This window comes from Crocodylus porosus, unplaced genomic scaffold (assembly GCF_001723895.1).
Source record: "Crocodylus porosus isolate Cpor-Errol unplaced genomic scaffold, CroPor_comp1, whole genome shotgun sequence".
Classification (NCBI taxonomy): Eukaryota; Metazoa; Chordata; order Crocodylia; family Crocodylidae; genus Crocodylus; species Crocodylus porosus.
Genome location: NW_017728886.1, coordinates 102,141,755 through 102,169,730, shown reverse-complemented (window position 1 = coordinate 102,169,730; position 27,976 = coordinate 102,141,755). Strand labels below are relative to the sequence as shown.

Genomic DNA, 27,976 nt, shown 5'->3' with positions numbered 1-27,976 from the left:
TCACATGGTACTCCAAGAGTGTCAAATAGTCCAGGTGCTGGGTAGCTTGCTCAACTAGTCAGAGCCTGTGTCCAGAAATTGCAATACAGTATGTGCTGCCACCATTGCTCAACCTCACAATGGTCATGCTCAGTTTTTACCTTATTAGGCTGCCAAAATTTTCCTGAGCGACACCAGTGCAGGAAGGGGAATGGCACCTTGTAATGGTTTACGTTTGTGGAAACAGCTGAATGGAATTTCCTGGGACAAAGAAAAGGCGCTTCCCAAGCTTAAGAGATTTTCCTTGGCTGAATGTTAAAGGCATGTAGCAGACACTAGAGGCCTGCAAAAAAGAAAGAAAAAGTTGAAAGAATAATTTATGATTGGAAGTCATAGGTATGATAAGTTTCTTTTGTGTTGACTGAACAGTCTGCAGTTAACCTAGAAGATTGCCATCAGAAGTGGGAAGTCTTGGAATGGTCTTCTGAGCAAAGTAGTAGGAACAAAGCACCTGAATCACTAGATAAGTTTATGGAAGAGGTGACATGATAAGATAAGGAGCTATTAGCTCAATAATCTGCATTTGTGATATGTGGAATCAAGTATCTGCAGTCCTTGTGTGTGGGTACAGAGGTCTGGTGTAGTCAGCATCTAGCAGTTCCATGATTCAGGGCTAATTCTGGTTATTTGTAGAAGCCAGGAAGGATTTTTTTCCTGTCATGAATGTTCCTGTTTTTTCTGTTTCAGTTTTGCCTTCTTCTGAAGTACTGCAGCACTGGCCACAGCAAATGCTAGGGCAAGAAGTGGTGAGATTTGACTGAATGGCATTGATATTCCTGTCTGCTCTTAGAAAATTCAGAGGTTCCTAGATGGAAAGTCTTGCTCTTCCACTCAGAGTCTTGTTCATCCCAAGATCTGGGTTCAACAAGGAAGTTTTCCCTAATTCAGATTCACAAACTCTGCAGGTTTTGGCTTCCTCTATAGTGCAGCAGCAATGGTCCTAATTAGGTGTCTCTGAAAATATATTAACCAATTATTTTTCTATCATTGCTTTGGCACGGCACTAGTGTCCTTATCTCTCTCGTTTTTGCCTATGGCAGATAGTAAGGTGTTTTTGGTGTTTTCAGTTTTGTGCCTTGTAGTTGTGTATAAGGGTTTGAAGTGGTTATTTTGGGGAATCCTTGGATAAATAGTTACCTCCAAACACACAGGACTAAAATAGATGATTATATGTCCCTAGGTCCTTATCAAAGGCTGCGGAGAAAGGACTGTTTCTGTATCTACTGAAAATGAAGTTCTGGGTGGTAGAGAAATGAAAGTAGAGTGAAAGTTAATTGCAGCATCTTATTGCTATATTATCAATGATCATACTACTTATGTTTCTCAGTCACTCAAATTGTGAAGCTCAAAAATGTAGTGTTGGAGAAAGAGTTTTAATTATTACATTTTTAGTCCTCTTCTATAAGTAACTGACAAATATTTATAACCTCATCTGGAATTAAACAAAATGTTCTGTGTAAGAATTAGCAATAAGTAGGAATTAGAATTTGTATGTGATTCCTGAGTTTCGCAGGGAGGTTTCATAGTTGGTAGGGTCAGAAGGGACCTGAGCAGATCACCAAGTCTGACCCCCTGCCAGGGCAGGAAAGAGCGCTGGGGTCAAACTACCCTGGAAAGGTGTTCATCTAGCATCCTTTTAAAGACCCCCAGGGTACGAGCCAGCACCACTTCGCTTGGAAGTTGGTTCCAGATCCTAGCTGCCCTGACCGTGAAGTAGCGCCTCCTGATGTCTAATCTGAATTTACCCTCTGCCAGCTTGTGAACATTATTCCTGGTCACTCTTGGTAGTGCTCGGGGGAACAGGGACTTCCCCACTGCCTGCTGGTCCCCTCTGACTAGTTTGTAACAGGCCACTAAGATCCACCCCTCAGCCTTCTCTTTTGGAGGCTGAACAGGTTCAGGTCCCATAGCCTCTCCTCGTAGTGCCTGCCCTGCTGCCCCCTGATCATGTGAGTGGCCTCCTCTGGACCCTCTCCATGTTGTCCACACCCCCCTTGAAGTGCGGCGCCCAGAACTGGACACAGTACTCCAGCTGCGGCCTGACCAGTGTCGCACAGAGGAGGAGGATTACCTCCTTGGACCTGCCTGAGATGCATCTGTGGATGCATGACATGGTATGGTTGGCCTTTCTGGCCATGTCCCCACACTACCGGCCCATGTTCATCTTGGCGTCAATGATGATTCCTAGGTCCTCTTCTGCCTCTGCCCTGACGAGAAGGGAGTTCCCCAACCTGTAGGTATGGTGCCGGTTGTTCCTCCCCAAGTGCATCACTTTGCACTTGTCAGTGTTGAATCCCATCCTATTCTCATCCGCCCACCCCTGTAACCTGTTCAGGTCCAATTGCAGCTTATTCCTCCCTTCTAGCATGCCCACATCCCCCCACATCTTAGTATCATCAGCAAATTTGAACAGGGTGCTTTTTACCCTCTTGTCCAAGTCACTGATGAAGTTGTTGAACAGTGTGGACCTGAGGACTGAGCCCTGGGGGACCCCACTGCCCACATCCCTCCAGGTTGAAAATGACCCATCCACCACCACTGCCTGGGTGCAACTCTCCAGCCAGTTAGCGACCCAGTTGACTGTGTGGGTGTCGACACCACAGTCCCCCAGGTTTTTAATGAGAATTGGGTGAAAGACCATGTCGAAGGCCTTCTGAAAGTCCAGAAAGACTACGTCCACTGCTGACCCTGCATCTAAGGATTTTGTGACCTGGTCATAGAAGGCCCCCAGGTTGGTCTGACAGGACCTGCCTCAAATGAACCCATGTTGGTTGCCCCTAAGCATAACCTCCCCCACTGGCCTCTCGTGGACATGCACCAGGATATCGGCATCGAATACAAGCATGTGCAAGGTATCACCCTTTAAGAACAAATTCATGGATTAATTAAATATGTGGCATAATAAATTCACTGGAAATGTTCCAGTTCCATACTCTTTTTGATCAGACTTTGAAATGTTAGCTGCCCATGGGGAGAATTAATGAAAAAAATGGTCAAGGCACATGGCTTGAAAATGTATCATTCAGGCTTTTAAATTCAAGTTAAGTGAGAATATACTGGGGCCATTCATAAGGAGTGGTTTTCAAAGAGATATTAATGTGACTGGTGTTCCAGTTAGCTCATACATTGATGGTGCCCAGATATGCACAATTTTTGACAAATATCTTCCCTGTAAAAGAAGAGGGAATGATGTTCTCATCATTATTTGTCTTGTTATATATTTTCATTCTTGAATGTAAAAGTTTACTAAGCATATTGTAATGATTTTTAGGGGTGTGCAAAATGGGAGCTATTTGATTCGGATCTGGCCTGAATCAGGACAGTGATTCAACCCGCTGATTCAGACCACTGTCCCCGATTTGATTCGGCCAAATCCGAATCTGAAGATTCAATGCTGATTCGGAGAATCAGCAGTTTGGACATAAACACAGCTTTAAATGTTTTTCTACATACCTCGAGGTACCAGGCGTGGCTTGTGAACGCTGCAATGGTGGGGTGGATGGAGCGTCCCACAGGAGCACGGGGGGGGCCCCCCACATGCTCGGCAGTGAACCGGAAGTGGACCAGAAGTACCCCGGATGCCTCCCAGACCCAGGAGGCACCAGTCGCTGAGCCAGGGGGTGCAGCCCTCCAACCCTGTGTGTTCCCCGGCAGACCCAGAAGTGGACCAAAAGTGCTTCTGGTCCACTTCCAGGCCTGCTGTTGAATGCACTGAGGAGCCCCCCACACTCTGGTGGGACGCTCTATGTGCCCCATCATTGCAGCATTCACGAGCAGCCTGCTACCTAGAGGTATGTAGAAAAAACATTTAAATACGTGTCTATGTCTGAAACATTGAATCTTTCCAAATCCCTCTGAATTAATTTGGAGGGTTGTGATTCAGTTCGGAGAGATTAAAGGGTCCTCTGATTTGATTCGGATTTGGAGATCTGGCCACTGAATCGGGCCGAATCTCCACTGAATCGAATCAGGGATTGAAGCTTCGCACAGCCCTAATGATTTTCTCCTCTCATCAAGCTGGAATTTTACATGATGGAAGCATAATTTCTGGGCTAGGAGAGGCAAAGACTTAGACATGTTAGAGACAGCATAGGATCTGGACCAAAGGTTTTTAAAAGTCTGCCAGGCTAGGATGCCAGGCTCATAGTAAAGAAAACCAGCATGGCAACTCCCATCAAGTATCACAGCGATATTTCTAAATTAAAAAAATATGGCTTTAAGCCAATCTGTTTTGGTTTGGGGACTGAAAAAAACTTTGGTTTTCAGGTACTTGATTTTTTACTAAAATGTCTTAAAAAAAAAAATCAGCAGATGCTGTGCAAAATATTTCCTTTAATCAAAAAAACCCATTTTCTGGTTGAGCAACAGGTCTGATGGAAAATTTTCAACCAGCTCACTCCCATGTGTTTGAATTGGCAAAGTAAGTGCCAACACTTGTTATTCTAGACCTACTTTTAATATGGCTTGTTTGAAAGCTGTTTGTGGCAAAAAAGAGGGAATAGCTGAAGTATGTAATTGATCACAGCTGGGAGATGAACTGAATCTCACATGTTATCTGGGGCACAACCAAGTATGGCAGGCTAATCTCTTGCGTCTCTGGGAGAAGACTGGGTAAAAATTCTATTTCACCTAGCAAGTGACTAAAGTACAGCTTGTGACTAAGTTACCCAACTAACATATAGCAGAAACTCTATTACCCACTCCGGGCACTACAATTTAGATTCTATTCCATCAATTAGGTACCTAAGTGTGGTTCTATTTCAACCTGCACAAGTCTCAAAAAATCTATTAGTCATATAGAGTGCTTGTACATGTGCAGGATACCTGCTTGGATGCATTTTAATTAGAATGCATCAAAGCAGACTTGATTAATCTAATTTGAATGCTCCACCAGCCTCGCCATCATACGTATTCAAAGTCCCCACATTTCAAAACAGCAGTGGGGCACTTTAACTAAGGCTCATTGTACAAGCTTTAGATAAAAGTGTCCCTGCCGCTATTTTGAAGTGTAGGATGCTGAATACACAAAACGCTGAGAGTGTTTTAATTAGAATGGCTCCTGAGAGCCACTCGAATTAAAATGCCTTCCCCACCACCACCCCAGAGCACATGCATAGACACCCGTACTTTTATAATACACTGTCATCCACCCCTTAAGACTGAGCCACAAAAATAACAGTGGAAGAGAACCCAGGCACCTTTTGCAGAAACAGTTGTTCAGGGTCTTGAATAGGACAGAACTGAATTGCACTTAGGCACCTATGTGCATTTACATGCCTAACAGGTGAAGTAGAATCAGTCTCCAAATAGCCCAGTTATAGGAATAAAATCATTCTCCTGAGGCATGCAGATGTCTCTGTTTTCCACTACAATTTCTAGGCACTGTTCTGCAGTCCTGCAACCTGGCCAGTCACTCCTAAATCCATAGTTTGTGCATGTAGCTGGGTGGTCTGGCCCTTTATGTGCGGCAGCCAGCCCTGGGGTAGGGCTCCAGCTGTGAGTGATTAGATGGTAGTTAAAAGCCCAAGTAGGGAGAACTCAAACTGGGGAAAGAAGTAGTTTGTAGACAGGTAAGGTAGGCTGAAATCAGAGTTTTCCTACAAGAAAGGCCAGGGCTAAAGGACTTCCTGCTTGAAGAAAGACTGAAAGTTAATGTTTACTCATTTATTTGTTTGCTTGGACCAAGGAGTATTGTTTTGTGTTGTGGCTGAGGGGCTCCCAAGAAAACAATGCTTGGCAGGGAGGCTGCAGGCCTATCAGTCTATTCAAGGCCTACTGTTTTGCCTGTATGAATGACTCCTAAGGAGGCAATGCCTATCTGCATGGCAGCAGATATCCCAACCTGCTTACAGTGTATGAGATTATTTCATCCTAAATGCAAGAATTGTCATCAGTGTTTTTCATTTGACTAATTTTGGACCATTTTCTCAGTTTATCAAGGTCACTCTGAATCTAAATCTGATCCTCCATGGCATCTGGATCTCCACCCAGCCTGGTGTCATCTGCAAATGTGCTAACTGTGCATTCAACCTCATTCTCCAAATCAGTAATAAAGATACTAAATATTAGCATATCCTTGACAAACTCCAAAAGAAACCCATTCAATATGTCCCCCCAGTTAATTATCAGTGGCTTAATGTGTATGCACTGAGCACAATGTTTTAACCGATTATGTATCCACCTTACAGTAGATCCACCTAGACCAGTAATGCTCAACCAGGCTGCTGCAGCACACTAGGTTGCCATGAGACCCTTTGGAGCGTGCTGTACAATATTAGCATGGTTAGGTGGCCAATGCCTATATGATTCACAAGATAAACCCATAAATTTCAAATAGCTATCCATAGCATCAAAAATATTCTAACCTGTTAAACTCTTTCGAAGTTTTATGCATAGGAAATTTTCCTCTAATATGCTAAAGAGTATATTAATGAGAAGGTAACTGGAGACAGGGTCAGAAACCTTGCTGAAGTTACAGTATATCACACACTGAGTGTGTCTACACATGTAATTAATTTGAAGCAATAAACTCCAAGGCGTATTGCGCTGGAGTTCATTGCTCTCAGGTGTACCATTTGAACATGGATCTGGCACTGCAGGACACTGAGCCGGTCGGAGCAGCTCAAGCTGGCAGGGAACCCGGGGGTTCAGCCTGCCAGCCCAGGGCTCCTCCAACCTGGCTCAATGTATTGCAGAGGGACTGACTGGGGCATGAGGGTGCTTCAGTGTGGTGCTAGCTTTCAGGCAGCCCCCACACTGAAGGACCCTCATGCCCCAGCCAGCCAGGTCAGCATCTACATGTGCATTGCTGCACACAAAAATATTTACAAGTACTAACCTGCCTAGATTTTAGTAGTTTCCTGCGATCTAATAGGGCCCTACATATAGATACTGAGCTGTCTGAGATACTGTAATGAGGAGCTAATTAAGCAACTGGAATAAATGTCTTGCGTAGAAGCACCCACGCTGTTCTTCCCCCATCCTTAGAGTCTGACACCTTGTCACAGAAAATCTAATCTAAAAAAGAATAACCAATGGCTCTGCTAGTTCCTTGAGTATGTTAGGATGAATCTTATCTGGTCCTGCTCATCTGACTTGAAACATCTAGATTTTCTAAATAATCTCCAACTTGTTCTTTACTTACTCTGGGCCAATAATCTTGTCACCTATCCATGCTGTCTTCTGATCTGATTTGTGGTAGGTGAAGTAAAAATGGAATTAAATACTTCAACCTTCTTGCATCATTCCTTGGTATGTATCAGGGATTTAGTAAGGGGCCTATACTATTTTTGGTCTTCTTATTACTTGTAAATAGTTGTATAATGCTTTTTTTTTGACTTATGCATCTCAATTCATGACTTGACCTTTCTGGCCTCATCCCTGGTAATAGAGCCAGGTTTCCATCTTTTTAAAGACTTTTTGAGCTCACTGAAGAGTATGCTATTCTTCTGGCCAGTCTCTGGCTGCCCTCTCAATACTTTGGTTCCTCTTATAGGTTACCTTTAAACCATCCTAAATCTGTGGAACGTCAGACTGTCTTAAACATGAACAGTTTCAGAGCAGTCACAGGTTAAGGCAGGGGTGGGCAATTATTTCGGGCCAAGGGCCACTTACCAAGTTTTGGCAAGCTGTTGAGGGCCATATAGGTAGCCCTGCCCCATGACAGATGCCCCGCCCCCTGGTCACCATCTTATGACCACAAGTCCTGCCCCCTAACCTCTGACCTTTGCCATCAGAAGTCCCTCCCCTTGCCCCCACAAGTACTCTTTCCAGCAAGGGGTTTGCCATCTTGGAACCACAAAAATAACAAATGATATTCTAAAAAGCAAACATCTACAACATTCATTAATTTGATTTCAAAAAATATATTTGTTCTGATTTACATGTGTTTTTGTAGTATACATAGAGGTGATTACACAATAGCTTAAAATCATGTTTTACTTTTGTATGTTGTGGGTGGAGGCAGGGACATGGGGGTGGGTATGGGAGTTTGGGTGTGGGAGTGTGGAAGCATGTGGGTGTGTATGTAGATATGTGGGGTGTGGATGGGAATGGAGTCTGTGGTGAGGCTGTGTGTGAGGTGGGAGGGTGGCTGGCGTGTGTGACAGGGTGTGGAGGTCTGCGTATATGGCAGTGTGAGGGGGGCGTGCATGTGGATATTGGGGTGTACCTATGGGACTCACTCTATGAAAACACACACCCTCCCACTCCTGGCCCTGGGGTACTGGTGTAGGTCTTGTGCTCCCGCAGTCCAGTCATGCAGCCAGGAGCCATATGGTGCTGAAGCAGCTGGCAGCCAGCAGGAAGGCAGGGGAATATCAGCTACATGTGGGGAAGAGTGGGAGCGAGCGGGCGCATGAGAGTGCAGCAACAGTTGGGCGGAAGCGCAGAGCCTGCGCCAGTGTACCAAGGCCAGTGCCAACAGGGCCCAGAGTGGGGCAGCAGGAGCAGAGGACCCCTGCCACACCTCCAGCACAGTTGGTGCTGGACCCCACGCTCCTGCTGCCCTGCTTTGGGCCCCACCGGCATGGGCTGTCACTATGCCCCATATGCCTACTTGCTCCCACTCCCCTGTACTTGTAGCTGCCATTTCCCCACTTTCCTGCTGACCACTCCAGCACCACATGGCTCTTGGCTGCATGACTGGACCATGGAACTCAGCAGGAGCTGACCCAGCCCAGCTCTGAGGACCAGGGCGGTTTGCATGGTCCTCTCCTGTCTCCCTCCCCCCCGACTCTTATCTGAGTTTCCCTCTCTGGGGGAGGGAGGCTGAAACAGCCCCAGGGGCTCAGGCCAGAAGCCTGTGCTAGGCACAGGGCTTCTGGGTCAGGGGAGGGGGTAGAAGTGGGCTGGGGCCAGGGCCAGGATGGGCGAGCCTTGCTTCTGGGCTTCTGAGTCCTGGTGCCTTCCTCTGGGTCCTACTGCCCCTGGCATCTTTGACAGGCAGCCAGGAACAGATAAATATTAATTTTCTAAAATTTTTAGGGGCCCTGCAGGATGGATAGAATGGGCTGGCGGGCCGGATCCAGCCCACAGGCTGTATTTTGCCCATCCCTGAGTTAAGGCTTAATGCCATCTCAGACCAGCACAAGTAAAATTCATGAAGTTCAACAAGGACAAGGACAAAGTCCTGCACTTAGAATGGAAAAATCCCAAGGACTGCTACAGGCTTGAGACCAACTGGCTAAGCAGCAGCTCTGTAGAAAAGGACCTGGGGATTACAGTGGACAGTAAGATGGATATAAGACAGCAGTGTGCTCTTGTTGCCAAGAAGGCTAACAGCATGCTGGGCTGCATTAGTAGAAGCACTGCCAGCAGATTGAGGAAAGTGATTATTTCCTTTATTCTCCACTGATAAGGCCACATCTGGAGTACTGTGTCCAGTTTTGGACCCTTTCCACTACAGAAAGGATGTGGACAAATTGGAGACAGTCCTGCAGAGGACAACAAAAATGATTCAGGGGCTGAGGCACATGACTTATGAGGAAAGGCGGAGGAAACTGGGCTTATTTAGTCTGAAGAAGAGAAGACTCAGCATGAATTTAACAGCAGCCTTCAACTACCTGAAGGAGGTTACAAAGAAGTAGGAGCTAAACTATCTTCAGTGGTAGCAGATGACAGAATAAGGAGCAATGATCTCAAATTGCAGTACAGGAAGTTTAAGTTAGATATTAGGAAAAACTTTTTCACTCATCTTGGCAGTTCTTCACAGATGAAGATGTTGGGAAGGCAACTTCCCATGCCAGTTGCAGGCCTGCTGGTGACTAATCAGTTCAATTGCAGAGAGGCAAGTGCTGCTGCAGTGGTTATATGTGTATGGCTGATGGGTGCTAGATGAGGGTGTCTCTTTCCTCCTACTCCTTTTCTCCTCAATGCTGGCTCTGTCCTGACATTCAAAGAAAGTTGTTGCTTTTTTGATTTGGAACCGCCAGGCATCATGATCTGCAGCATGTTTCCCGCATTTGTGGTCAATACCACAGGCTGAAAAGGACCTCTTCAGAGTGGTCCCTGAAGCGCTTGCATGAGGCCCCATTGTTGCGTTTCCCCACTTTCAGTTCTCTATACAGCACAGACTTTGATAGGCAGTTGCCATCCATCTGGGCCACATGGCCTGCCCACTGCAGCTGAGTTCACAGGAGAATCATCTCAATACTGGTGGTATTGGCTCTCTGTAGTACCTCCAGATTGGTGACATAATCCCGTCAACGGATTGTGAGAATGATGCGGAGGCAGTTCTGATGAAAGCAATCAAGGAGGTATACGTGTCAGCGATATAAGACCCATGACTCAGCACCATACAGTAGGGTGGAGATAACAACAGTTTGGTACACCTTGACTTTGATTTGTGGCCATAGGCTGTGACTATTCCAGACTCAGTTGTACAGTCTGCCAAAGGTACTGCTAGCTTTTAAGAGTCTGTTATCTACCTCCTTGTCAATCATGACATCATACGAAATGATACTCCCCAGGTGTGTGAACTGCTTGATAGCATTTAGCTCAGTTCCTTCGATAGTCATCTTCAGTGGCACATAAGCTTGGTGTGCACCTGGTTGATGAAGAACTTCAGTCTTCCTCAGGCTGATGGTAAGTCTGAAGAGTTGTGTTGCAGTAGCAAAGAAGTGGTCATGTGCTGCAGATCATGTTGGGTGTGGGCTACCAGGGCACAATCATCTGCAAACAGAAGTTTATGGATGAGCTGTTGCAAGGTCTTTGCGTGAGCCGGTAGCCATCTGAGGCTGAAGAGGTTTCTGTCTGCCCAAAAGCAGATATAAACACTTTCCTCACCTTACCCAAGTTTGCCCAATGCTTGCTGCAGCATCATGGCAAAGAAAATAGCGAACAAAGTAGGGGCGAGTACAAAGCCTTGCTTAACTCCACTGGAGATCAGGAAGGGACCTGAGAGGTTGCTGTTAAACTTGACTTGTCCATGCTGACTGTCATGGAGTTGCCTGAACACTGATGGTCAGCATGGACAGCATGGAACTTAGGTAGGTATCCAAACTTCTTGAGAATCATCCAGAGGCCATTTCAGCATACTGTGTCAACTGCCTTAGTAAGGTTGATGAAAATGATGGACAGCCCCTTGTTCTGCTCCTTCCACTTTTCTTGTATTAGTCTGAGCACAAATACTATATCTATCATGCCTCTGTTTGCTCTGAAGCCACATTGGCTGTCTGGAAGGACCTCCTCTGCTGTGGCAGGCACCAGCCTGCTGAAGAGGATTCTAGCTAGAATCTTCCTGGTGATGGACAGAAGGGCAATCCCTTGGTAGATGGAACAGTTTGACTTGTCCCCTTTATTCTTGTACAGGGTAATGATTACAACATCACACAGCTTTTGTGAAATTTTCCCTTGCTCCCAGCAGACTATAAAGAGTTCATGGAGCTTGGAGTGTAGAGTGGGATAGCGGTATTTTAGGACTTCAGGTGGAATTCCATCAATTCCAGGGGCTCCGTTGCTTTTTATCTGGTCAATAGTGGTAAAAGTTTCTTCCAGTGTAGGACACTCATTTAGTTCCTCCTTAACAGGCAGCTGCTTGTTGATGGCAGACTCATGTACAGGGTGTTCAGCGTTAAAGAGAGTTTGCAAGTGCTCAGCACATCGGTCCATGACAGAGTTGTTGTCAATGTGTAGGGTTTGGCCATTAGAGCTCCTCAGTGAGCTTTGGATCAGGAAAGTTGGGCCATCGGCAGATTTCAGTGCTTCTTAGAAGCTTCTGGTGTCTCCAGTATCAGCATGCAGTTGCATTCTTTCTGTAAGATTAGTCCGCCATTTGTTTTAGATATCACGCCGTTTCCACTGAAGGGTGTTACATGCCTGGTGGTAAGCCGCCTTTCTCTCTTGGCTAAGTGGGTGTACTAGGAGGGCTTGATGAGTGGTCCTCTTTTTGTGAGCAGGGCTTTGATGTCTTTGTCGATGTCATCAAACCAGTCCCAGTTTCTCTTAGTACTTAGCCCAACGATCTCCTTGGTCGTCTCCAAGACTACTGACTTGATGTATTCTCAGAGACCACTTGACTGAAGTGTCCGTAGCATGGGCTTGGCTTTCAAGCTTTGACTGAAGTGTTTGAAATTTTTGGTAAGATTGATTTGGCAGCCTGGAAACATCAAATTTCTTGGGGGGGGGGAGGGGAATGCCTCTATGCTTGGGCTGAGGCTTGAAGTGGAAGGACAACTTTGAGCAAATGAGTCAGTGGTCAGTATGGCGGTCAGAACTAGTGTGCAAACCATTCCCAAGATCATGCTGATGCACCAAAATGTAATCTATCAGGTAGAGTCCAGATGCATCCAAGTGGTCTTTTAATGGTTTTTCTGCGGGAACTGGGTATTGGTTATTGCCATCTGTGTTTCCACACAGAATTCCAGAAGCAAGCATCCATTGTTGTTATACTTTCCCATGTCTTCCAAGCATACCTTTCTATGCTAGATAGTCACCACCAACTCTTGTGGTAAAATCACGCATAATGACAATCCTATCTTTGGATAGTATTTTCTGAATGAGACTGTGGAGGTCAGTATAGAACTGAAGTTTGTCTGCCAGAAGGGTTGGAGCATACAGATTGATAATGGTGCCATGCTGCTGGTCATGCAAAGGAAGGCATAGGGACATGATGCAATCAGAAAGCTTTGTAGTCTGGAAGCAATGGTGTTTCTTACCATGAAGCCAACATGGTTAGGTTAGATATTAGGAAAAATTTACTTACTAGGAAGGTAGTAAAGCACTGGAACACGTTACTTAGAGAGGTGGCGGAATCTCCATCCTTGGAAGTTTGTAAGGTTCAGCTTGACAAAACCCTGGCTAGAATGATCTAACTGGGGATGGTCCTGCTTTGAGCAGGGGGTTGGACTAGATGACCTGAGGTCTCTTCCAACCCTAACTTTCTAAAATTCTATGATAAATCTGATTTGCCCCTAGATGGTCTGGCAACCATGAACATGGACAGGAGCCAGGACTCTATCCCGCCTGCGGGGTGGGATGGGAGAGGAGTGGTGAGGAGGGTGACGTAGCTTGGAGACAGAAACCTTCCCTCTGTAGCAGCAGGAGCTAAGCTGCAACCATTGATAGGAGGGAGGGAGAAATCTTTAAAAAACCTGCTTGAAGTGAAAGGGGGGAGCAGAGGAAAAAAAGAATTTAAAAAAATTTAAAGGACAAAAATTTTGCATGCATCTCAATGGATTGGGATGGGGGTGGGGGAAGAGTTGGGTTAGGGGTGGCAGGGGTCATGCTGGCTGGGATGGCTAGGGTACAGGGATGAGAACCAGCATACTTGCTGCATGGCACACAGCACATACCAAGGTAGAGCCAAGAAACAGGGGGTTTGTGGGGCAAAGGAAACTGAGGCATGATGAAGTGGCTGGCCAGCAGAGCGGTAAGGAGGTTGGTTGATGTGAGGGAATAAGAATGCAGACATGGGCTGTGGTGCCAGCAGGAAAGGGAGGAGGCTGGTACAGCGAGGAGAGGGGGGAAAACCCTTGGCATCAGCCCACTTAAGCAGCAGCAGTGAGCATAGCTGCCACAGGGCAACAACATGGAGCCTGGGGAGGCACGATTCCCTGGCTCCATAATCTTAATGCAGTTAATCCCTGGCAGCTCCACTTTCAGCATGGAACCACTAGGCAGGAGACCAGTAGAGGTTCGGAGGGTGGAAAGGCTGGGAGCTGTGCATTTTGGGATGCTGGAAGGGGGCAAATTGATTGCTTGACCTCTGGGGAGCAGACTAACAATACTTTATTTTGACCTGGGTAAAACAGCACAAAAGATAACCCTCACCTCAAGTGGTTTAATTTTAAAATGCTTAGAGTACACTTAGAAAGGTTTAACACCCTTTAAACACAATGTTCCCATTTTTAAGTGCCTTTAAAATGGTTTAAAGGTAACCTGTAACACCACCCTTTCTTTGCATTGGGAAAGCCTATTCTTGTGCCACTCTGACATTGCTGCAGCCCATGACACAATCGCATCTGGCCCACAGGGCTTGCCACTGATGCAGAAATTTGGCAGAGGGGAGTGGTGGCCATTAATACGGCCACCAGAGGGCTGTAATCCCCAAACCCCATTCCCTGGGCAGCTGTTTGGAGCCAAGCTACGCCCCCTTCCCCTGCAGGACTTGGCCATGGCCCCCTGCTTCTGGATCAGAGCTAGGCCATACCCCCTTCCCTTCCCACAGGGCTGGGTCATGCCCCATTCCCCAACATTAGGCTGGATTGGGGCCTGGCTATGCCCTTTCCACTGGCTTGTGTCTGGCCCACTGGTAGTCTGGAGGCCCACTGGAAGTGCATGGTAGCACACCCCTGGCACTGATGACCAGCCAGAGCTCTGCACTGCCAGGCACCTGCAAAGAGCCAGGCATGTGCGGCTGCACAAATGTGGCTCCATGCAGCTATACACCCATGGCTCTGTGCTGCTGCCTGGTGGCTCAGAGCTCTGGCCAGTTGGCAATACCAGGAGCACGTGGCAGCATGGATCTAGGGATGTATGGCTGGGGGTGGGGGCTGGTGTTTGGGTAGCACAGAGCATCCGCAAGGAGCCAGGGGCATGCAGCAGCGCTAAGCTCTCACTGAATGCAGCTCTGTGCTGCTGCTTGCTCCTGGCTCCATGCCACTCCCCAGCCAGAATTTAACTATTTACATAGTCAAACTCAGAGGAAAAACAATGGACAAAAATGATTCTGATAAATCATAATATATATACAGTTGCACACAAGAAAATGAGAGCTGCCTCTAGCGAGAAAACTAATGATTCAGAGGCAAATGATACCCCTATATTGTATCTGGACTTCAGCCTTTAGACCCACCTCATAAAAAGTAGCCTGGAATACAACCCTCATGCATATATATTTCCAAGAAAGAATTGCTTCCCAACCAATAAGGAGTGAAATTCTGAGATGAATGAACTCAATTGGAGTTTTGCCATTTCATTGCAGCTAGAACTTCAGTGAAAGACCTCTGAAATAACCTGTGCATTAGCCACCTTTGGGACTCTATAGCAATTAAGGCAGTCTCACATTTGTATTGTTGATCTGGCAGCACATAAATCAAGAGGGAAATCACAGAAACTTAAAACTCAATGTTACAAACTCCTGCAAAAACTGTAACATAGATTCATAGATGTAGGGTTGGAAGGGACCTTGTAGATCTTCTAATCCAACCCCCTGTCATGGGCAGGAGAGAAAACTGGGCTCAAATGACCCCAGCCAGATAAACGTCGAGCCTCCTCTTAAAGACCCCCAGGGTAGGAGCCAGCACCACTTCCCTTGGAAGTTGATTCCAGATCCGCCACCCGGACTGTGAAGTAGCGCCTTCTAATGTCCAGCCTGAACCTACTCTCAAACAACTTGTGGCCATTCTGCCTTGCTACTCCAGGAGGCGCTCGGGGGAACAAGGTCTCTCTTGAACCCCGCTGGTCCCCCCTAGTAAGTTTACAGATGGCCACCAGGTCCCCCGTCAGCCTTCTCTTGCAAAGGCTGAACAGGTTCAGGTCCCATAGCCTCTCCTCATAGGGTCTGCCCTGCTGTCCCCGGATCATGAGAATGGCCCTCCTTTGGACTCTCTCAATGCTGTCCACATCTCTCCTGAAGTGCGGTGCCCAGAACTGGACGCAGTACTCCAGCTGCAGCCTGACCAGTGTTGCATAGAGGTGGAGGATCACCTCCTTGGCCCTGCTTGTGATGCATCTGTGGATGCATGACAAGGTACAGTTAGCCCTACTGACCCTGTTCTTGCATTGTTGACCCACATTCATCTTGGAGTCAATGACTCCACGATCTCTTTCTGCCACCGTGCTTTTGAGAAGGGAGTTCCCCAGCCAATAAGTATGCTGCTGGTTCCTACTGCCCAAGTGCAGCACCCTGCACTTCTCAGTATTGAATCCCATGCTATTCTCATTTGCCCACCCCTGTAACCTGTCCAGGTCCTGCTGTATCCTGTCCCTCCCTTCTAGCATGCCCACCTCACCCCAAATCTCGGTGTCGTCTGCAAATTTAAACAGGCTGCTCTTCACCCCATCATCCAAGTTGCTAATAAAGAAATTGAACAGTGCGGGCCCGAGGACCGAGCCCTGGGGGACCCCACTGCCCACTTCCCTCCAGTTCGATAATGACCTGTCCACCACCACTCTCTGTGTACGACCTTTCAGCTGATCAGCAATCCATCTGACTGTGCAGGCATCAATGCCACAGTCACTTAGCTTTTTCACACTTGTTTCCATGCCCACTACTAGACCCAGATCCTTTAAACACTTAAATGCAGATATAACTCTACACAAATGGGTGATCACACTGAATTTACTGGGGCAACCTGCATGTACAGCCCAACATAGCAACACAGAGAACATATGTATGTTTTTGCAATAACGAATATATGGGAACCAAGTTACAGCTATTGAAGGAGCCATATTTTTTCATTCTAGTATTTGTGTGCATTAAGAATCTCATCCACAATGATGTATTAGCACTTCCAAGAATTTTTCTAAGTGGAAGCAAGCAGTTTATTTTTAAAAGCTTATCTGATTTCAAAATTGCTCAACAGATTTTATTCAAACATTCACAACTGTTCCCTGTTAGGATTAGACCAAACATAGACAACTTAAACTCAAATGAACTATTTTTTTTTAAAGTTTTGAGTGACTAAAAACAGCCGGATTTGTGCCTTCTTGCTCTCAACTATATTCAATGATAATTCTGAAAAATACCAAAAATATTTTTGATTTGACAACGACATAGTACAACATAAGAGACAGGCATCATTGCCTACCCTAAAGAAAAAAAAAACCAGTTCACTGCAGGGATTTTTATTACTCAGATAAGTAAGTTTCCATGGCATGGAAACCTTCCTGTTCTTGCATTTCAAGCCATCCTGGTTCTTCCAATTGCTTATTTTTTGCATTTTTTCTATACAAACAATTTCTCTCTTTACAGTGAAAATGATTCTGTGAAATAAATATCTGAAAATGACTCATTCTAAAGAATGCAAAAAGTGACACATTTCAGATGAATTAATGCACTTTTAAAATTCATATTCAACAAATTTTGGGTCACTTATGCCTTCTGTAAGGACATGACAAGAAGGTTAGGAAAGGAAGTTCTAGCACTTCGGTATCAGAGAACACTGATCTTTGGGTATAGTGTCCCCTGAGCTTAGGGAGAACCTGCCGCTGTATGTTACAGGTTATGTTAGCCAGACTGGGTCGTGAGGCTGGAACTATAGCCCCAGTCCTGCAAGAACACCCTTCTGGCACCATTTGGAACTGAAGGCAGATTTGTCTTTCTCTTTCTTCCCATGCTTCAGACTTCAAAAAGACAAACTAAAGTCTCGCCTGTGTGGGAGCATAGTGGGAAGATGAGTTCTCTGTGCCCTTCCCCCCCCAACCTCTCCCCTCCTCCAGCACATTCACATATAGTGAAAGGCAAAAATCCAATCATAATGACTATGATACTTAACTGTTTCTGAATGGGTTTCCTCCTTTTTCTCCCAGCATATAGGCATTCCCCAGGTGGTATCATTGTCTTGGCACTGAAACAGAGAAGCAGCAGGTGATTCATTTTAATAGATTTCTGTATTTCCTACCCCTGGACAAAAATGCCAAAACCTGGGAAATTTAAGAGAAGGCAGTCCCTGTTCCTTAAGCCAGCACATTAGGTAAGGTTAAAAAGCATAGTATTACAATAGAAGCTGCAGAATTCTGTTAATGTTCAAGTTCTTTTTTAATTAAACCTTTAAAATATTGTATTAATGGGCATAAACTGAATGCTTTTTATTAGCCAGCCTCTGTCTCTCGGATTTTTTTTAAGTCATTCCAATCTCCTGGTTGCTAAACATTTAGGCTCAAGATGCTGTGACAAGATTGTCATGGAGCAATTCACCCTAGGTTTTACTCTGTAATAGATTTATCCCATACTAAGGAGTTGACATACAACCAGATTGACCAAATTAGCCTTCTGCAAAGGGCACTATTACAATGTCAGGCCACTAGGGGCCAGAGCATTTTTATGCTTCATGTGCGGAAGTGGTTTGTAGCTGAATTACTGTAGTTTTTGGCACTGATGCACAGTTGGGATTTTATTTTCTCTGGCAGGGAAACATAATGGCACTGTGTGGCTACCTGCTGGAAGTGAGAATTTGATGGTAAGTAACTGTGTCTTTTAGCAGCCCAACACCTTAATGGTTTTAGCACTTGCCCAGGGAGCAGAAAACCCACATTCTAAGCCCTCTTCACTCAGGGAATAGGGTTTGAATCTGTGCTTCCTACTTCTGAACAAAGAGCCCTAGCTACCAGGCTAGGCACTGCCCAAATCCCTGGTGCCTCACTGCCCTCCCTGCAGGAACTGTCCAGCCAGATGTATATACCTGGGCGATTCTATTTCCCCCGGGCAGCTGCCTGGCCACAACCAAGGCATTCTCTGTAGACTAGTGCAGGCAATGCTGAATCACAAACTGTGTAAGAGAGAACCTACAGTTATATGGTTACATGCCCACCACTTAGATACAAGAAAAGAAAGTAAGACTTGGCCCTAGGACAGAGCAAACAGTACTCTGGAATGAGTGATGGCTAGCCCTGCTAGTCTAAAGTCAGACAGAATGTAGAGCAGGGTGGTACCTTAGAGGCTAACTGGTTCAAAAAGGTATGAGCTTTCATAGGCAACAGCCTACTTCGTTAGATGGTCCGTATGAGTTGTAGGCTGTTGCCTATGAAAGCTCATATTCTTCCTGCCCTACATACTACAGGTACTCTCTAATAAAACTGATTAGGGGAGCACATATCATCACTCCACCACTGCAACTTGCACTAGCGTATAGTTACTCCTTACTTTCTGACACGAAACTTTGCCTTCAGGTGAATGGAAGTATACCACCGCAAGGCTATACGTTGTCTGCTTTACTTTCACCCTGCAGTAAAGGCAACTTATTCATGTTTCAGGTGCCACCTCAGAAAAACAAGTAAGAAAAATAATATATCACTTTCCATCAAGGAGCCCAAAGAGCTTTAGGAATATAGACATGTCTTGTATGAAACTCTGACAAGATGGATGCCATTATGCAACATGACATTTGTCCAGAACATTACATGCAACAACTATGCTTTCAAAGCAGATATGCAGTTCAGTGATTAAGGTACTGGAGATCTAGGGCATGTTTACATGGCAAACTTACCATGCCATACCACAGAACCTTTAAACACATGGTTCTCCTGTGTACCATGTGCCTCCTGAACCAGAAGCAATGGGGCCACATATGCATGGCTCTGACTGACAAGGGCAGTTAATTTTCTCTTTGCTAAAGAGCCTGTCACAGATTTTGCAGTGACACTTTTTCTAGTTCAAGAGGCAGCCCAGGAGTACTTTCTGTAGTAGAAGAGCTGTACAGACATGACTCTAGACTCTTGAAACTGATCTGCCATGTGACTTTGACTAAGTTTAAATCCTGTCCATCCTTTGGTTTGCCTTATCTGTTCAGACTGCAGTCCCTCTGGGGTGGGGACTCGATGTCACAATGTGTATGTGCAGAGTGTCACCCAGCTTGCCCTGGTTTAAATTGAGACTTCTAGGTGCCCTTATAGTTCATCTGTTACCACCACCTTTTGGGGAGGAGGGGGAAAATCAACAGGAGAGCACCATGCTGACAGCACATTATTCTTATACCTTGTCTAAAAAGACAGTTCCTTAAGCAGAAAAGTACCCACCCCCACAAGCAATGCTCTCAATTCAAATAACAGGTCTTGGGAGAACAGTGCAACAGACTGAACTGCTAACATCATTTCCTTCAGGGCTTTCTTTGGAGGCCACACATCTCCATATTGACCCAGCCCAAATTGGTGTGACTATGTTGTATGTATTAAGTAATTTTAAAAGTTGAACACTTTAAATGGTCGTATGAGTACTCTTTTTCTATGCTGCACAGTTTGCAGGCTGATATTTTAATATGACATGTCACTCTTCTCTAGCTGTCAAGTTCATTCAGTGTTGTTAAGACCCTCAGCTACTCTGCTATACCAAACCTGATAGGTCTCAGATACAGGGGAGTGAAAACTCATATTGCTGTAGGAATTTTTGTTGGTAACTCTAGAAGTCACACACTGGTGCGATTAGCTCTAAACTCACAGTCCCAGCAGTGTTAGGGATGGTTGTACTGTTAGGAAATGATGGAAGCAACAACTCTCAGTTGAAATGCAAAACAGATTTTCATTGTTTGGCGGGAGTATTAACCCTAGAGAACTGTTACCATCTCATACTGAATCCATCTGCCTATCTGCTTAGATCCTCTGGAGTTTTACTCACAGACTACAAAAGTATTGTAGTGTTGTTGTATGCTGTCCAGCAAAGAATACAGTCTGTTCCAGAACTAGGTGTTTTTCAGCTATATGCGACAGAGAAGGTAAGACAGTGGAGAAAAAGTCCAGTCCCTTGCTATCATAGGCAAATATAATTTCAGTGGGCATTTGTCCATGCCACAGGGGTTACTTCAGTTTAATTCTCCCTAAATTGAAGTGGTGGGTCTTTAAAAACACTGCTTCAATTTAGGGCAAAGTAAACCCGTGTGGCATGTACACAAGGGTTGGGTCCAACCCTTACCTGTCTCTCTGGTGGCAGGGAGGGGAGGGGAGGGCAAGCTGCTGGCAGGCTAAGCGGTCCCTGAGCTGTGGATGGGGGCTGGTGCTTCCTTCTGCAGCAGTGGTGGCACCCCCCAGGTGGCACCCGCCCACAAGCATTTGACCCAAGTGGTCCCAGAGGGCACTGCAGCTGCACAGAGAAGCACCGGGCTCCCACGCAGTTCAGGCAGGCAGGCAGGATATGAGGAGGAGGGGCGTAAAAAAAAAAGGGTCAGGCTCGCTGGGTTTTTTTTCCCTTCAGTGAAGCCTGCCTGCACAGCCCCTGAGATGCACAGGGCCCAGTGCTTCCCTCCGCGGCAAACCAAACTGCCCTGGAGATGCTTTGCTTTGCTGCATCCCGAAGTCATTTAACACACATTATGCTGCCAACACATGTAAATAGCACACCATTAAAGCACATTATGCTGCTGACACGTGCAAACAGCTACACCATTAAAGTGGTGCAAAAGGGCATTAAGCTGCTTTAAAGGCCAATTTTGTGGCGTGTACAAATGGCCAGTCACAAATTTTTCAAGCTCCATCTTAAAACTACTAAGGACTTTTGTCTCCACTAATTCTTTCAGACAGTTGTTAAAGAACCCCACTACTTAGATTATTAGAAACTTACTTCAGACTTCCAGCCGAAATTTGATTTAATTGCTTTATATACATTTGTTCTTATGCCATCATCATCTTTTATTTAAAAAGCTCTCCCTTACACCTTGGTGTTTACCTCCTTGATATACATACAGAGCAATCATATCCCTTCTCAGCATTAGTTTTTCCAAACTCTTCTTATGTTATTTAAGACAACCTCCATTTTCTTGATCATGCTCCCATCCCATCATCATCTGCCCAGGTCTTTCTTATCCTCTACTGCTTCCAACCAATGAGTATCCACTTATGACAGAAATTCATGTTTGTTGGTTCCTAAGTGTATAACTTGGCAGCTGGTGCTATTACATGTGACATCATTTTCTTTCATACCAAATATGAACATCACTGTTTTTTACTGTCTGATATTCAAATCATGCTGTGCATTAGCAATGCCTTCCAACGTTACAATTTCAAGTAAACTCATTAGTCTACTTTTTATGCCAGGGTCACCACTGGATCCAGCTTGAACTTTTTTGTCCCCCTAGAGGAATTCTGTTAGTAACCTCCAGTGTAGTCTTTTACTGACGTTATTCCCTTTAGTTCCTTACCTGCCTTATAATTCTATAATAATACTAATATTCATCTTTTTCAGTTTAACTAACAGTTTCTCATGTGGGACTATAGTAAATGCTCTACTGAGTTCCAGACAGATAAGATTTACTGCATTTCTATTGTCTAAAAATTCAGTTATCTTCCCTTGCTATATGTAATGGCAGGACTCCCAGGAAGTTTCACCACTGCTCATTGATCCTCCTCCTCAAACCTCTTCTTCCAAACTTTTAAAATCTTGATTCCTGAGTGGCTTGATACAGTCTGAGTTTTGCTAATGGCACGCCAATTGCCTCTAACCACTCCAGCCAGCTGCTAGAGCCCACCGGGAAGGCTGCTCTTCCTGCCTGCAGCCTCTGCTCAAAATTGGGCAGCTGGAGGGAAATAATGCCAACTAAATTACAAGCTGTGGCTTATATTTTCAAAAAAGATGTTGATCCCCAATCTAGACAGTATTTCCTTAGCTAACTTTAGGATAATATCATGGGAAACAATGTCAGAAGCCTTTCTGAAGTTGAGGTATCCATAGATTCATAGGTTCATAGACACTAGGGCTGGAAGGGACCTCGGAAGATTGAGTCCAGCTCCCTGCCCCAAGGGCAGGAAGTCAGCAGGGATCATATGATCCCGGCAAGATAAATATCCAAATGTCTCCTGAAGGTGTTCAAGGTAGGTGCTTGAACCACCTCTGGTTGCAGTCTATTCCAAACCTTGGGGGCTTGGACAGTAAAGAAGTTCTTCCTCATGTCCAGCCTGAAACGGTCATGGAGGAGTTTGTTTCTGTTCAATCTTGTCATCCCTTGGGGCGCTCTGGTGAACAGACGTTCCCCCAGATCCTGGTGAGCACCCCTGATAAACTTATAGGTGGCCACCAGATCACCCGAGCCTGCGCTTTTCCAGGCTGAAGAGCCCCATGGCTCTCAGCCTCTCATCGTAAGGTCTGTTTTCCTGACCTCTGATAATGTGCGTGGCTCTCTGCACTCTCTCAAGCTTCTCCACATTCTTTTTGAATTGTAGAGCCCAAAATTGGACGCAGTACTCCAGCTGCGGCATCACTAAGGCCAAGAACAATGGGAGAATGACATCCTGGGATTTACTTGAGAAGCATCTATGGATGCAGGCCACTGTTTTGCTTCCTTTACTGGCCGCAGCATCACACTGAAGGCTCATATTCATCTTGTGGTCAATCATGACCCTCAAGTCCCTTTTGTCTGTAGTGCTAACCAGTGTAGCGCTGCTGAGCCTATAAGCATGCTGCAGGTTTTTCCTCCCAAGGTGGAGAACCTTACATTTTTCGGTGTTAAACACCATCAGGTTCTCATCTGCCCAATTCCTGAGCCTGTCAAGGTCAGTCTGGATCACCCTTCTGTCCTCAGGTGTGGATGCTTTACCCCAGAGTTTGGTGTCATCAGTGAACTTGGCCAGTCTGCTTCTGACACCAATGTCTACATCATTAATGAATATGTTAAGTAGCATAGGCCCTAGGACAGAGCCTTGAGGGACCCAATTCCCCAGCCAGCAGATCGTGGTGAGGCCAAGGCCACAATTAGCTAGTTTGGCCAAAAGGAGATCATGGGATGCCAGATCAAAATCTTTTTTAAAGTCAAGATATATGACAGCAATCTCTTCTCCCTTGTCCAGGTGATAAGTCACTTGGTCGTAAAAGGAAATGAGATTGGTCAAGCAAGACCTACCCACAACAAACCCGTGCTGGCTATCCTTCAGGATGTTGCCATCAGCCAGTCTATTAAGGATGGCCTCTTTGATAATTTTTTCCAAGACCTTCCCCGGGATAGAGGTCAGACTGATGGGCCTGTAGTTTGCTGGATCCACTTTTCTCCCTTTCTTGAAGATAGGAAAAAGAAAGATGGCTAAAGTATTGCAGCAGTTAGTTTATTCAAGCAGAACTGAACAATGCAATGTAAGAAGAAATAATGGGTCTTGGGGCCAGCAGCAAAGATTTGACCCTAGACAAAAATATAACCCTTAGAGCAGGTCTGAAAGCTGCACTAGAAACACTATACATGGGACATCTTGTAGTGGATATGCAGCAGAGGTGACAGAAGTTTCAAATCATTATCTAGTTAGACATAACTTGGTTATGTCATTAAGAGTCAATTTTCTTCCAAAAGTATAGAAACTGAATTCCAAATTGTTACAAGGAGAGAAAGAGAGTAACTGGAAAACAGGATTTCTTATAGACCCTACAAAAGCTGAAATGGTAGCAGTTATTTCTCCTACTCAGGCTTACTGGGGGGAGCAAAGGAGGCAAAGCCATAAAGTTTTTCTTTTAGCTTGATCATATAACCTGAGACAAGGCAAGGCAAGGCAAGGCAATTAGTTGCAAAACCAGTTTCAAGTATTGGCTAGTTCATACTTGAGAACAAGTAAGAGTGATGGAGTTGGGTGCAGTGAAAGGACAGGTAATAAAAGATGTGTTATTAGAAGTGTGAAAGACCTAAGGCCAGTGGAGAGGCAGTTGAAAAAAGTACTGTTACTCTATTGGCCAAAGCAAAACTTTTGACAGGATAAGCTATTTATTTCTGTGGAAGATACTTTCTGCTTATGTAATTCCCCAAAAGTGTATAGGCTATTTACCCCCAATTAATGTATTGATTGGCCTATTGATTTGAAGCTGAAAGTTAGTAGATGGATATGTCCAATAAGCCTGCTGCTTTACAGTTTTTTCAGTAGATCCATTCATTAGAATATTGCGTGGAGAAGCTTGGGCATAGTGGAACAAAGACTGAATAAAGCACCATATCATCTTTCTTTTCCAACATTTGCAGATGACTCAACAGAGTTGATGACAACCCAAGAGGAAAGTAAGACACCTCAGGAGTCTGTAAAAGTGCATGAGGATGTTTTATTCTTTTTGACGTCAAGCAGTGCTCCAAAAGCTATGTGGCTGGGGGAGCAGACAGTACCTGAAATTCTTCCTAGAAAGGAGATCCAGGTATTCCAGGGGCACATCTACATATACGGAGGACTGTGCAGTAACTCGTGTTACTGCGCAGCTCCCTTGCCTTATGGTTTTAAGCTCATTGCTACTGTGCAGCAGTGTTGGCATCACAGTTTATGCCCAGAGATGTTACATCGCCGTAGCATCCAGCTACCATGCAGTAGCTTGTTGCTATGGTGACACAGCATCTTGTGTAGACATGCCCAAGGAGTACAGAAAGACCAAGATTTTGAGAACAGAATTCTGTCAACCAGGAGGAATAGGAGGGAATTGGGAGGCACCTGTGGAAAAGGAAGACAAGCAGCTGAATGACAAAAAGAGTGGAAAGCATACACAGTTTTCAAAAAATAAAGAAATAAGTAAAATACTTCAATATACACTGCCACTCCTTTTGTACCTAGAGTGAGTGTATCTGCCCCTTTCCATCCTATTCTCCTTAGCAAAGGAGGCTAAGGAAGTAGTGAGACCTTTTTTTTTTTAAGGTTGTTGGGAGATCACAATATCCTGTAATTAACTGTTCATTAATAAGGAGAATGAAAGAGCGTGGGGGGGTCAATGGTTAATATGTTTAAGTACTTGGTACTGTAGAATGTGGCATGGGAAGATTTAAAAAATATACAGGAAGAATTATGTCAAAGCAAGCAAGCCAGCAAGTCACTCAGATTCGACTAGACTATGCCTACTGCTGGTACTAGAAACTCATTTCCACATATAGGGCTTAGGAAACATGCCAGGACAAGTTGGTGTCTATGTTCCCTTCTACTGCCAGCCAAGATAGTGCGATGATGGTCTGTTGCTCATTCTATGTCCTTTGTAGTGGAGTGCTAAGCTCACCTATCATGAGTCGTATCTTCCCAGGACATTAAGTCCAGTCTGGCAGAGTGTATGTGCTGCCTAATGCAGTTCTTGTAACAGAGTTTGGGGTGGCCAACCTTCCTACTGCCTTTTTCAAATTCACTGTACAGAACTCTCCTAGGTAGTTAATTGCTGTCCATACATATGATGTGGCCGACCCAAGTCATCTGCCTCCACGCTAGCATGGCTTCATGCTTGGCAGGGCTACCAGTTATAGTACTCTGTTGTGATTCTGTCAGACCATTTAATACCCATTATGCTGCATAGGTGGTGTTGTTGCAGGCAGTTAAGTTTTTGATATGGTGATGATAAAGAGGGCAGGTCTTTAATGAGTACAGGAGATGAAGGAACACAAGTTCTCTGTAAACCTGGCATTTTGTACACACTTTGACCCCGTCTTATCCACACAATTTTTTGTAAGCGATCGAAAGCTGAGGAAGCTGACTTTAAGCATGCTGAAAGTTTTTTGTCAATGCTGGTGTCATTGGCAACTATGGTACCTAGGTAGCAAAAAGACTTGGCATTGTTTAACGGGCTGCCATTCAATTTTATTTCTGGCAGTGATAGAGGTGATAGGTTTCTGCCAGGAGTTGGTTGTTACAAGACTTTGGTTTTCTTTACATTAATACAGAGGCCAAAAAGGGATGCAGCATGGGCAAAGGAATTCAGTAAATGATACAAGTCATTCTCAGAAAGGGTGACAAATGCTGAGTCATTGGCATACAGTAGATCTGTTACTTCACTATGTTGGGATTTGCTTTTGGCTTTGAATCAGTGAACGTTTAAAAGTCTGCCATCAGATCATGTTGTTGGGGTGACACCAGTAGTGATAGTAGGTGCAGCAACTCCTAGCACTCTAGTCAAGCACAGAATAAATAATGTAGGGGCAAGCACACAGCCCATGGGCTACAGAAAAGAGTCAGCACCCACTGATACATGGGCCTGCATGTTGTCAGGAAAGCAGTGTATGAGGTTAATTAGTTTGTCTGGGCAGCCAAACTTTGCAAGAAGGCACCAGAGACCAGAGCTTCCAACAGATTTGAATGCCTTACTAAAGTTGTAAATGCAACGTACAGGGGCATTTGTTGTTCAGTAGTTCTCTCCTATAACTGGCATAGGGTAAATATGTTGGCAGTGCTACGTGATGAATGAAGACTAACTACCCTGGGATTCAGGGAGTACGTCATCTGCAATAACCTGGAACCTTTTCAGCAACAACTTTAAACAATTGGTGGAAGACTCCAGATCACAGGCCCTGGTTCTCATGGGGGACTTCAATCACCCTAACATATGCTGGGAGGGCAATACAGCAATGCATAGGCAATCCCGGAAATTTTTTGGAAACAACTTCCTGTTGCATGTGTTGGAGAGACCAACTAGGGGCCATGCTTTTCTTGACCTACTGCTCACAAACAGGGAAGAATTGGGGACACATGAAGAAGTGGATGGTAACTTGGGCAGCAGTGACCATGAGATGATGCAGTTCAGGATCCTGACAAAAGGAAAAAAGCAGAGCAGCAGAGTTTGGACCTGGACTTCAGAAAGGCAGACTTTGACTCCCTCAGGGGATTGATGGGCAGGATCCCCTGGGAAGCCAGGCTGAGAAGGAAAGGAGCCTAGGAGAGTTAGTTGTATTTCAAAGAAACCTTACTGAGGGCACAGGAACAAACCATCCTGATGTGCAGGAGAAACAGCAAATGTGGCAAGCAACCAGCTTGGCACAGCAGAGAACTTTTCCATGAGCTTAAACACAAAAATAAATTTTACAAGAAGTAGAAGTTTAGATGACTAGGGAGGAGTATAAGAGTATTGTTCGGCCATGCAGGGGTAAAGTCAGGAAGGCCAAAGCACAATTGGAGTCGGAGCTACCAAGGGACCTGAAGGGTAACAAGAAGGGTTTTTACAAGTATGTCAGCAGCAACAGGAAGGTCAGGAAAGTGTGGGTCCCTCACTGAATGGGGGAGGCAAACTAGTGACAGATGATGCAAAAACGGCTGAAGTACTCAATTTCTTTTTTACCTCCGTCTTCTCAGGCAAGGTCAGCTCCCAAACTACTGCACCGGGCAGCACAGTTTGGGGAGTAGGTGAGCAGCCCTTAGTGGTGAAAGAATAGATTAGGGACTATTTAGAAAAGCTGGGCATGTGCAAGTCACTGGGGCCAGATGCAATGCATCCGAGGGTGCTGAGGAAGTTGGCTGATCTCTTCAGTCTCCGCAAGAGGAGACTGAGGGGGGATCTTGTGGCTGCCTACAACTTTATCAGGGGCTACCAGCAGGGACTCAGGGAAAGTCTGTTCACCAGGGCCCCCCTTGGAGTCACCAGGAACAATGG

General features: G+C 45.3%; 1 protein-coding gene across 1 annotated transcript in view; it reads right to left on the bottom strand.

Annotated features, from left to right (window-relative positions):
* Positions 1-27,976, bottom strand: part of AHRR (aryl-hydrocarbon receptor repressor) — a 128,596-nt gene that overhangs the window by 88,446 nt on the left and 12,174 nt on the right. Inside the window, exon 3 of the mRNA XM_019539968.1 lies at positions 17,478-17,549. Coding sequence (XP_019395513.1) covers positions 17,478-17,539 — 62 coding nt within the window. The 5' untranslated portion in view covers positions 17,540-17,549. The remainder of the gene's footprint in view (positions 1-17,477; positions 17,550-27,976) is intronic.